The 13,306-nt window shown below is 32.4% G+C and overlaps 1 protein-coding gene across 8 annotated transcripts in view; it reads left to right on the plus strand.

Moving 5' to 3' along the window:
• The window catches only part of LOC114941244 (cytotoxic granule associated RNA binding protein TIA1), a 482,662-nt gene that overhangs the window by 458,656 nt on the left and 10,700 nt on the right, over positions 1–13,306 (plus strand). For 7 of the 8 annotated variants that reach the window (XM_085484970.1, XM_085484974.1, XM_085484972.1 and 4 more), the window contains 3 exons: positions 3,850–3,979; positions 9,644–9,885; positions 10,378–10,561. In XM_085484970.1, coding sequence (XP_085341096.1) covers positions 3,850–3,979; positions 9,644–9,885; positions 10,378–10,561 — 556 coding nt within the window. Of the gene's footprint in view, positions 1–3,849; positions 3,980–9,643; positions 9,886–10,377; positions 10,562–10,691; positions 12,601–13,306 lie in introns of those variants that run through there. The other variant, XM_085484973.1, reaches the window with a different exon arrangement.

Raw genomic sequence — 13,306 nt, forward strand, 5'->3', positions numbered from 1 at the left:
TGCTCAACAAAAAAAAACAGAAAATCATTTTTTAAAAACATTTCTTAAGATTCATATCTATCGTTAAATTTTAAGTAAAAATGTGAAAGAAAATTTTTTTCTTTCTTGTTTTCTTTAAAATGAGAATCTAAAAATAGATTCTCATTTTAAATATCTTATAGTTTGTCCTCGTCATATGCAAAAAAGAGAATTGATAATTTTAAATTTTAATATCCCCGAAGACTCTATCAATAACATTGTTGAAATGCACGACAGATGCATGTCATGAACAGTAGCTTTTCAAATTGTCAATGTAACCTGAAAGGGGAAATTCCCTAAGGCTATAACTATAGATTACTGACATTCAGAGATTGTCGAATCAGAGATTGTCATCTACTATTTCGTGAACGTAGAATGCACTTTGGAATTGACTTCCGAAAACTTAATCAAACAGTTTCCATCTGCATAAAATGTGTGCACTCATAAAATATATATATTTATAAAAGTAATACATTCGTAAATGTATGATATTAAATATATATGATTAATGTTTGTCTCAATCTTTCTCAAATAAAATAAAGCAAAATAAATTCTCGAGTAAAATAAATTTTATATAATACATTTTGTGATAGTAACTATTAATAAAATTAAATAAATAAGCTACAACATTAATAATCATTATTAGGCTAATGAGATATTGTGTCTATTAATACATCATCATATTATCATGATGCAATAATTACTGCTATGTTGCGATTTTTTTTACAATAAAATTATTGAAAATCACAGCTTTGCTCTAGTTATGTTCTTTTTATTTATATTTATCATAAAATAAATATTACTTTAACATAAATTATATATTAATTATTGATGATATATTGAATACATTATGCATGATTCATATAAAATTTTATTTAATAAATTTAATTTTTATTTTATTTTATTTTTACGAAAAATTTTGTATATTAAAAATAATTGGAAAAAATTAATTATAAGTCTAAATTATTAAAAATTTCATTTATTTTAATTTTCTTAATTTAAAACAGAAATATTTTTAATTAAAATTATTCAGTAGTTTTATACTTCTTTATATTCTAATTTTTAAAAATCATTTACTTAAAATAATTTCAAAAATTCACTCTTTTAATTCTTTTATAAAAATGTGTATAAATTTTACTATCATTAATGTATTACAACTTCTTTCTTCTATATGTTTCACGGATTATTATTATACATCTTAATAAATTGACATAATTGAAAGACTTTTTATTGCATCTGTTTAAATTACAAAATGATTTATCGATCATTAGAGATTCTACAAAGAATATTTCAGGCTAATTCTCTGAATGTGAAGAATTAAATAAAACTTTAGTATGAAACCTTTGAAAGCATTTCACTGATTATACAATCAAAGTTCATTAATTACTCAAGCTTTTTACTGTCTTATAAAAAACGAAAATGTAAAATAAAAACTTAATCTATTGCGATACATTATAAATTTAATCGAACTTTTATTTAAGTGTATATTTCTGGACGATATATCATAATAATAATAACTTAAATTTTTTCTTTACTCCCTGAGGTACTCAAATATTTGATTCATTTACATATCGAACATAATGATATTTATCAGAATATTGGACAAGCTAATACATAATCATCTCTAATAAATTTCTAGAAATAAATGTATATTTATATAAGCTATCTATCTTGAATAAAATAAAAAGATAATCGTCAAATATAATGTTAAATATTATAACAATCGATTTAAAAAAAATTACATCATTAAAGTAAATTTATTATTTGTATTATTTGTCAAAGCCATTACGCACTAAATTGCCATATATGTATCATGTGTGGTTGATGATATGCTATCAGGTGAAATCAATGTATATACTTATATAAAGAATATATGTATCGTACATATAATATAAAGCAATTGGATTTGAGCGTGTGACATACTATATAAGTGGTTATAGCAAGACGAGAAAATTTTATTCAAAATCATGAACGATGATTGGTGCTAGCGTAATGCGAATCATCAAACGAGATTTTACGAAATATTAGGAAATCGCATGAATAGTGCATCAATACCTATCGTCGCCTGTGATTTATGGCACGAAACGCGAGAACATGTCGGGTCAATGGCAGCATGTCGGACTCATCAAGCTCGGATCCCATTTCATTAATCTACCCATTACATCCATGCAGATCATATATTTCAGTTCAACTCCACGTATCCGACAAGATCAGTTATGTATGTTTCAAAAACATTAAAAAAGAAAATTGTAAAGTTGTGAAAATTGTAATAAAGAATATTGTAAAGTTCAAAAAATAAAAATAATATTTTATATACTATATAGATTTGCACATAGGCAAAAAATAATGATCACAATTAAGAACGTGATAAATTTGACTATCGTAGACACGCGCCGATATCTTCAAAAACTAGAGAAAGAAAAATCGAACAATTGAAGAAATCAGCTAAGCATTTATATCTTTCGAAAGCGAATTCAGCGCTCTAACGACGGCTCGGGATCCGTGACCTACCTCAGAAAAGACTGCCGAGAGCGTGGGAGGGTTGCTCTAGAACGAACGATAAGAGAGAGGAGGAGGGAAACAGAGACGGAAGAAGAAGACAAAAAACCCTTTCTTATATACGTATACCCCCAGCCCTCTTCCCTACTCTACTTCTTATCCTTTCTCGCGCACGTTGCCTTGATATCATCCTCGCCCGTCCTTATCCGATACGATAGCTTCCACCCGCTTCGTACGTCCGCCACAGTTCTGCCACCCCTAGACAATGTCCATCGTTCAGATATCTTCCGTCTAATTGCTCTTCCTCCCTCCGCTATTCTGTAGCGTGGAAACCCGGAAACGAATATCTCGGGATGACGTATGGACTTACTGCGAGGCACAACGAGGAAGCAAGAAAGTGGATAAGGGAAGGAGATCTTTTCTTCTCCTGTGAAAGAAAGAATCTTATCTGCTGCTGGTTATCGCTCGAGGTTCGGTTTTAGAGGAAAGGGGGAGGGGAGGGGTTGCTGACGATGACCATCGTTCGTCCTACTCGATCGTGGATGGAAGCTCGATAGATGGAAAGGGGCAAACTCCTGGATAGAGCCGCCATTGTGCAATCTTGAACGTGAACGTTAAAAGTGACCTAATCCTCGATAAATTCAATAATTCCCTGCAATGCTCGTTTAGCTTGCCGAATTCGTCGTGCTCTAATCACGTTTTCGAAAACGTCCTTGTCCTCTAAGATGAACTCATTTACCGCGAAATGACAAATTTAAATAATTGAAGAGCATGCTATATGTACACTTGAAATGCATTTCTATATTTAAATATCCATACAACAGAAACCGTAAATACCTATATATCTAGCAATAAAAAAACACAATGCATACTTTGTTCTCTCATTTTCACATTCTAATTTTTTTAAATACCTATTATTTGTTTAAGAAGCAAAATATCGAAGCATAATCCATCTATATTTATTACAATAACAGTAACATTTATTAATCTAAAAAATATATGCTATCCTAACAAATTAGAAACTAAACTACATTTACGCGTAACCAGTGTGTAGACTTTAACATTGAATACTTGCATCTACAGTAATCTAGATTCGTCGAGATTCACAATTACTGTGCTCATTCGTGCGCGCAGTAAACTCGCATAAATTAAATTGCACTATTCGCAGAGACCATTTCGTTAAGCTACCATAATAAGGTCCAGTTTAACTCGTGGAAGGAGTACCTCATTGCTTCGGAGATTTTTCTTTTTGTACACACTATCGCGCGCGGCACCAACATCAACGTCGGAAAAGGCACAAAAGACTTAAATCCCCTTCTTCTTCGATTTCAGGTTTTCTACCAAGGAATCGGCCACGCACGCCATCGTAGCAGTACACAACACAGACATCAATGGCCAAACAGTGAAGTGCAGTTGGGGCAAGGAGAGTGGAGATCCTAATAATGCTCAACAAACTGGACAGGTAAACTCTCTCTTTATCTTTTATTTTTATTCTTTCTATCGGGAGGACAGTTTCGACGTGAAATTCTGTTCTCTGTGTTTCTCAACATTTACATCGCTACTCGTATCAAACCAGAGAACTTTTCTACCTTCTTTCATGAATAAACATTGCCGCTGATTTTCTTTCCGACATAATGCATGAGAAGAAAAACAGCGACCTTATGCGCATCAGTGAATATAAGTCACAAGCGCCTGCATTGTAGAAAGGATTATTTGAAAGAGAATAATATATACTGGCATTAATATCAAATTTGATCTCTAATATCTACGTTAGAGTGATGCAGCAGAATGTTCGATATACATATAGAACGTTCGATATAAAAGCTTACCGTTGTTATACGTGTTACTGAAACTAGCGCGCACTCACGTCTTCAAAAAGTGAAAGCGTTCGAAGAAAGAAGTAGTTACAAGATTCGATTACACGGCCAGTTCCTTCCGATTTCGCGCGGCTAAAGTGTCTCTATCGGTATATCGGTATATGGCTCGAAAGTCCGACGAAAGAATAAAGACGAAGAGAAAGAGAGAGATAGAGAGAAAGAGATAGAAGGACGAAGGAAGGAAGAGCAGACAGGGAATCGTGCAAGATTCCGGTCTATTCAGGTGCCTCTCTTCGAAGTGTGTCGGGCTGGGTCTCTTAGCAATTAGCTCCGTTAGGACGGGTAGCTACGCCCGATCTGGGAATGGTACCCGAAGTACTTCCCAAACCCGCTCGCACTCCTCGGTAGTACTTCCGTGCATCCATCCACTGCTACTCGGCCCGTGACATCGCTCTAATTGATCTCTATTCCCGTAACGCGCTTCTCCCAGGGGAGCCGAGATATCACGTTAGTACGTATCCTGCCATACCCTGTTCTCGTATTCAACGGAATCGAACTGGTTTGCGTGATATCCGAGTTCATCGTGCAGCTTTAACGAAGAGTATAATGGCTGCACATTTATTTCCATAAATCTCATTGAAAGCTAATTATTGAAAAACTGACATATATATAGCTCCCTCCTTAACAGCAACATCGTTCTAATATTGTTTTTTAATTTAAGAATTTTTCGAGCTTTTTATCAAAAATTAAAAAAAAAAGGAATACATATAAACTAAATCAAATATTACTATCTAATTAAACATTTAATTAAAAACGTATATTTCGTACAAAATGATCTCTTGTGATAATTCGACACAAAATATAATTCAATTTTAATTAATGAAAGGCTCGTATAAATTAAACAAAATTAAACAATCATATATAGTAGGCCAACTAAACGAGCAAATAAATAAGATGTAAAAATTTTTTTATTAATAGTTAAATCATTAAATTAACATTCCGTTACAGAATCGATATAAATTGTAAACGTTTCGACTGCACTACAGTCTTTATCAATACATAAAAATTAAATATTAAAATATAAAGTTAGATGTTAAAAATACAAAGTTAGTTAAATATTAAAATATAAAATTGAAACGATTCTTCGCTGTTGACCAATAGATATGCAAGGCGATTGGTCTGAGATGCCAAGTTATGCGACATTTGAGCATGCTACGGATATAATACGCGAATTAAATCAATGTCAGAAAATATTAAAAAATCTTTCAACTTACATTATCGTTTTAACAAGTCCTTTTCCCCGATATTTCAAGTGTGTGTTGCGAAGTCTGAATACCAAATGTCAAAATAGAGAGCGTGATGTATTTATTTATTACCAATGTTTTTTCTAAATTATGATTCAGCAAATTTTTTAAGTATGTCAAAATAACTACTGTCTAACAATTCGGTGTCTGTATTTAAATTAATTCCATTATTCTGTTCTTTAATGTGGATCATTTCAGATATTAGTCTTTTTTGGTAATTCTTTTCATGATCCATAATTTTAATATTGTCCCAGTCAAATGTATGTTGTTCGTTTAGAATGTGTTCCGTGATAACCGAATGTCTAGCAGAGTCTAATTTAATATTATTTTTATGTTCTTTAAGTCTCGTTCCTAGCTGTCTTTTTGTCTGTCCGACATATGTGGCGTCACAATCGTTGCAATTCAATTTGTAAATAACATTAGAATTCGTGGGGCAATTATTTTTGTCCTTTTGAACTCTTATGAAGTCATTTAATTTTTTAATGCAACGATATCCTACCACTACGTCAGGTCTTCTTATTGCTGAAGCAACTTTCTCAGATATTGATTCTATATATGGTATGACAAAATATTTAATGTTAGTATTAGTATTATTAGTATCTGTTATATTGTTATTATTAGGCTTGTTAAATTTCTTAGTTGAGAGATTTTTTAATCTGCGTTTTATTTCTGTGAAAATTAGATCAAGAGGATAACCGTTGGATAGCAAAATGTTAATAGCTTTCTCTATATTTTTTGTGAAATTGCGGATGTGATAGTAATAAAGCTCTATCTACCAAGTTATAAATTGTTCCTATTTTATGACAAGTCGGATGATTTGAAAAAAATGAAAGTAATCTACCTGAGAATGTCTTTTTGTGATACCAATCTAAATAAATTTTGTTATCTATTACTTTGATCATTATGTCTAAAAAGCTTATACAACGATTATCCTCCTTTTCCAATGTAAATTGTAGTCTATCGTTATAATTGTTGAATTCGTTCAAAACATATGTAATATTGTCAGCGGAAGTGCATAAAATAATGTCGTCTACATAACGGAAATAGAAAGTCATTTCGCAATTTAGATTACTAATTACCAATGTTTCCAAGTCCTGCATGACTATATCGGCAATGATCGGAGAAAGTGGGGAACCCATAGGAGTCCCATAAATTTGTTTGTAAGTTATGTTATTAAAAGTGAAAAATGTAGAAGTTAATATAAATTTTATTTTATAAATTTAAACAAACTAACCAGAAATGGTTTATTAATTTAACTGATAAAAAAATTCCCCCCAATGTAACCAATCTATTACAATTGGGAGGTGAATTTAGTCTCCCAGTTAACTTAAATAAAAAAGTAGCTATACACGAATTCATCAAAGATATAGAAAGCAATTCTAACGGGATCAGAAATCTCACTTCGATTCGTAATGCTGCCATTCCACAATTTTCATTATTTTTAAACAATAACGACAAAAAAACGGACATACAAGAAAAATTATTTCACATGCATAAAGACACAATTAAATTCTGCAATCAAAATCCTAATATTTTATTTACCAGAGCAGATAAAGGCAGCATTACAGTCGCACTAGAAAAAGAATTTTATATAAAAAAAGTTGAGAGTCTCCTAGAAGACGATTCTACGTATACCATAGTTAAAAACAATCCAACAACAAAAATAGAAAAAGACCTCAATATTTGTTTAAAAAAATGGTTGAAAAAAGACTTCATCAACAAAAAAGAATATTATTATTTATTTTCAAGCGACTCTCTTCTTCCTAAAGCTTATGGGCTCCCCAAGATCCACAAGGAAAATATTCCTTTTAGATTAATAGTTTCCTCAATAAATACTTCTCTATATAATATTGCTTCTTTCTTTCATAAAATTTTAAAAGATAGCCTTCCTAGAGCGGACAGTTTTGTAAATAACAGTTTTGATATATGCAACATTCTATCAGGGAAAACAATACAAGATACCGACATAATAGCTTCATTAGACGTTGTTTCATTATTTACTAATGTTTCCGTAGATCTTGCATTAAACGGCATCAACAATAGATGGCATTTTATAGAGTCACACACAAAGATTCCCAAAAATGAATTCATAGGTATGATAAAATTTATATTAACTTCTACATTTTTCACTTTTAATAACATAACTTACAAACAAATTTATGGGACTCCTATGGGTTCCCCACTTTCTCCGATCATTGCCGATATAGTCATGCAGGACTTGGAAACATTGGTAATTAGTAATCTAAATTGCGAAATGACTTTCTATTTCCGTTATGTAGACGACATTATTTTATGCACTTCCGCTGACAATATTACATATGTTTTGAACGAATTCAACAATTATAACGATAGACTACAATTTACATTGGAAAAGGAGGATAATCGTTGTATAAGCTTTTTAGACATAATGATCAAAGTAATAGATAACAAAATTTATTTAGATTGGTATCACAAAAAGACATTCTCAGGTAGATTACTTTCATTTTTTTCAAATCATCCGACTTGTCATAAAATAGGAACAATTTATAACTTGGTAGATAGAGCTTTATTACTATCACATCCGCAATTTCACAAAAAATATAGAGAAAGCTATTAACATTTTGCTATCCAACGGTTATCCTCTTGATCTAATTTTCACAGAAATAAAACGCAGATTAAAAAATCTCTCAACTAAGAAATTTAACAAGCCTAATAATAACAATATAACAGATACTAATAATACTAATACTAACATTAAATATTTTGTCATACCATATATAGAATCAATATCTGAGAAAGTTGCTTCAGCAATAAGAAGACCTGACGTAGTGGTAGGATATCGTTGCATTAAAAAATTAAATGACTTCATAAGAGTTCAAAAGGACAAAAATAATTGCCCCACGAATTCTAACGTTATTTACAAATTGAATTGCAACGATTGTGACGCCACATATGTCGGACAGACAAAAAGACAGCTAGGAACGAGACTTAAAGAACATAAAAATAATATTAAATTAGACTCTGCTAGACATTCGGTTATCACGGAACACATTCTAAACGAACAACATACATTTGACTGGGACAATATTAAAATTATGGATCATGAAAAGAATTACCAAAAAAGACTAATATCTGAAATGATCCACATTAAAGAACAGAAAAATGGAATTAATTTAAATACAGACACCGAATTGTTAGACAGTAGTTATTTTGACATACTTAAAAAATTTGCTGAATCATAATTTAGAAAAAACATTGGTAATAAATAAATACATCACGCTCTCTATTTTGACATTTGGTATTCAGACTTCGCAACACACACTTGAAATATCGGGGAAAAGGACTTGTTAAAACGATAATGTAAGTTGAAAGATTTTTTAATATTTTCTGACATTGATTTAATTCGCGTATTATATCCGTAGCATGCTCAAATGTCGCATAACTTGGCATCTCAGACCAATCGCCTTGCATATCTATTGGTCAACAGCGAAGAATCGTTTCAATTTTATATTTTAATATTTAACTAACTTTGTATTTTTAACATCTAACTTTATATTTTAATATTTAATTTTTATGTATTGATAAAGACTGTAGTGCAGTCGAAACGTTTACAATTTATATCGATTCTGTAACGGAATGTTAATTTAATGATTTAACTATTAATAAAAAAATTTTTACATCTTATTTATTTGCTCGTTTAGTTGGCCTACTATATATGATTGTTTAATTTTGTATAATTCAATTTTATTTCTCTCTCTCTCTCTCTCTCTCTCTCCCGCTCTCTCTTTCTCCATATCGTATAAAAATGAATAGATTCGCACGAGATGCAACGAAATAATAAGAGATAATTTACGTGACGGCAACGAAATGATCGCGTTGAGATTCACGCGACGCCCATTTTAAACGAACGACCACACAAATCTTCGGAACGAAATTACCATTCCTGACCCTATCGACATCGTTAAGCATAAAATCCAGACAATGTTCTTGCTCTTTTCTATTTCATTGATCCTTGTGCTCTTTCAGGCGTTATCGTCGGCGACGTACCCATACTACGCGGCGGCGGCAGCTGCCGCCGCGGCGGCGGCGGGCGTCGCGGGTGTCGGAGGCGTCGGTGGCGTCGGCAGTGCTGGACAACTAGGATACTGGTATCCACCCCAATCTTATCCTACGACAGCGACACAAATGCAAGCCGGTGGCTTTCTTCAGGGCATGCAAGGATACACCTACGGCCAGTTCGCCGGATATCAACAGGCGCAATATATGGGGTAAGCTTTTCTCACACGAGATAAGTTCTTCTTTTCGCCAAGTTTTGTACGACCAAGTTTTGAATAATCGAAGATTCAAGTCTAATATGAATATATCATCTTTGCCCTCATCCTTTTTTGGATGGGGACGTCGCGCTCTCGAGATGCAACGGATTATAAAACAATTTTACAATATATCGAGCTAACTTTGAAACATTCAAAGTTCAAAATCCGTAAAACATACGTACGTTTTAATTTATATTGAATTTAAACGATCATTACATATATTGAGAAAAATTAATGAAATATAATAATTATGCAGAATATAGTGCTTAGATAATTTTCAATCAATTATTCATTAAGAAAAATATTAGCAACGTAACGATATTAAATAATTAACATTTACGATAGAAATCTAAATAATGTCAGACAGAATATGAATTGTAACATTGATAAATTTCTTTGCAAAATCCTTTGTACGATTTGACAATTGTGTATGTCGTACGAACGTAGAATGGGCATGGGTGCTGTCCACGCTGCTGGCACAGCAGCAGGATGGGGTCAGGGATTACCTGGGGGACCACAGTTACCACCACACCACGCCACGACGGTCACGGCACCCCCAGGGGTGCAAGCCGCACCCCCGCCACCACCGCCTCCGGCACAAATGATGGCCTACCCGATGCAACAGTTCCAGGTAACCATTACTTTATCTGACCCTATCTCTATACGCGTGCAAGTGTGCATCATACTTGTTTGTGTGTTGAATAGGAGTGTGTTTCGCTTTTTACTTACTTTTGCATCTTGTTCTCTGTTACATCCAACAGCAATTTCATTGGGGTGCCGGTATTGGCTTGTAAATGTTGCACGTGGAAACTCGATTCGATATCAAAAGGATATCGAAGGCATGTGTCGATAGAAAGAGTGCGCACGGTATATACGTACCATATATATTGTCGGTGATCTTAGGAAACCTCGTAAACTTGATACTGTATATCATTCGAGAGACCGAGCGATAGAACACGGTACGCTTCACGTGGAACGATTTCGCACGAATGAAACAGTAAACAAAGCTACAGTATAACACGTATGATATAATTAGCTACACACATATATTCGGTATAATATTCCGGCTTGAGTTACGTTCATTACGAGGTTACAGGAGCAACGGCGATATGCTAATTTCAACAGTTTATACCAGCATTATTTACGATGGTAGTTATATAATATATGCAAAAATGAAAATTTGCATTTTCTCAAATTATATTGCAAAACAAAGATTATTTTCTCTGCCGTGACTAATAATAATAAACTGCTTTCAATGTACCGCGCGCTATGTTATCGATCTTCAATTTTTCCGTCACTAACTCAATCTACAAAATTATTCGTTTGCCATAGATAGAATAAAAGCTTGTTTAATCATTAATAAGGAATATTGCTGTGTATAAATGAAATACAAATTATTATTAAACGAGCCATGTGCTTTTGCATTGAAGGTTGCGATATTATGTATGAACACAGAGTTGGGTAAAAATAGAACATTCACCTCACATTGCATTATTCGCACATGCATATTAATTTGAAGTTATAATAACATGAATATAATGGTAAGTACTTTTCTCTTACATTTGAACATAAGTGATATAACACGTTACTCATTTTTGCTGCGTAAACATATATTTAGTCGTGAAAAAAAGCATTTGTTTTGTCATAATAAAAATGCTTAATAACAGCCGCGATTGTAGCGATTGTGTGGAGAATGTTTGTAGTAAGCATGTTTAATAAATGCATATAACGGTGAAAAAAAAACAGAGAAAACTATACAACATTATTTTTATTATCTTGAACCGAATTTCGAGAGGTATTAATAGAAATTAAGAAAACAACGACTGCTTATTTTGTGTTAAGACATTTGACTCAAAGTATGAAGTTTGATGTTGGGAAATTATCCCTGAGATTAAACTATCATTAAATGCTAAATCATATATGTACTACATATACATATATATAATTTCCAATCTGTTGAGAACTACATTCGTACTAGTGGAGCAATTTTTATTATTTTTTTTTTTTTTACACCAGACATTGATGGAGCAAGACAGACTCGTTTTCCCGCTCGACGAGAGGTTATAGGAGATCCTCGAGATTTAGATATATTGCAAAAAATTGGTTGCAAAAATGGTTCGTGGCAGTGAGGTGAAATATGATACTTATCGTAGTTGTTGTCCAGAAAAGTATACACTTCGACCATTTTGCTTTCCGCACAGACTGCACACGTAAGAAAGTGCGCACTGTACACAGGCATATACACACGCCATCGCTAAAAACGACATTGCCACAAAAAATATGGAATATTTGAAAGGAGATCACAAGGATGGCTTCGGGCAAACGCAGCAAATGCATTTCAACTCAGCACCGCTTTTAATGCCCCGCGTTCTTTTTGCTTCAAGAACAATTTCTGAACTTGACAACTTGAGATCTCGAGATTGAGAATGATTATCTTAATTTAAAAGCTCGTTAAGAAATTCTAGTCTAAAAATTTTAAATTAACTCTGCTATTTCTTTATATTTTCCTTACTCTCACTTATTAAGAAAACGGAAAACCTTTCAGAAATATGTTTTATAATTTATGACCTTATGCTTATTAATAGTAGCATTTTTTGTTGTGCGCAAAACTATATGCTCTCGCACATCTATGCTAATATTCTATTACATGTATTTTCATTTAGAATGTAAATTTGACAATTTTTTTAACCATGATTACACGTACATTTTTTAATGATAATTCCGTAAATACATTTTTAAATGATTAAATCAAACAATATAAAACTCTGTTTATTAGTAATTTTGGCTTATGATATAATTGTTTTTTTTCAATTTGTAAGATGAAAAAGTAAGTCGAATCATATATGTATATGTATGATTTAAAACCTGATTCGCGTTTGCTAATTCCATTCATTTACCGTTGCTTTAATCTAATGATCAATAAAAATCTTTCTTGAATTATCAACGATATAAAACTAGTAATAAGCATTAAAATATGACGCTATACGTATTGTTAATTTATAGAAGATATTTTTGACTATATTAAATTAACAAAATGTATGTTCTTTCATTGGGAAAACTATACAAAAATATACTGTAAACATTTTCCCACACATGCACAGCATTTCTGGATAATCTCAAAACTGACATATTTAATAAAAGCGCATGAAAAATCTTTAGATAACTTTTACCAGCAATATGACTACGAACAATTCGAGATAACGTAACATACTGCTGTAACGATTTCGGCTTTCAGTCATTAATCTGCAGCTGTTTGCAGTGCGTAAAACGGGCCTGTCGCCCGTATATGCTTAAGAAGATATATACATTTCACGTAGCTATAGTCGCTTTAGTTGAGTCTTTTGTATATATCGCACATAGAGCGGAGTAAAAGTTA

Source organism: Nylanderia fulva, unplaced genomic scaffold, assembly GCF_048542155.1.
Source record: "Nylanderia fulva isolate GAGA-0341 unplaced genomic scaffold, ASM4854215v1 Scaffold33, whole genome shotgun sequence".
In the NCBI taxonomy this organism is placed as follows: Eukaryota; Metazoa; Arthropoda; class Insecta; order Hymenoptera; family Formicidae; genus Nylanderia; species Nylanderia fulva.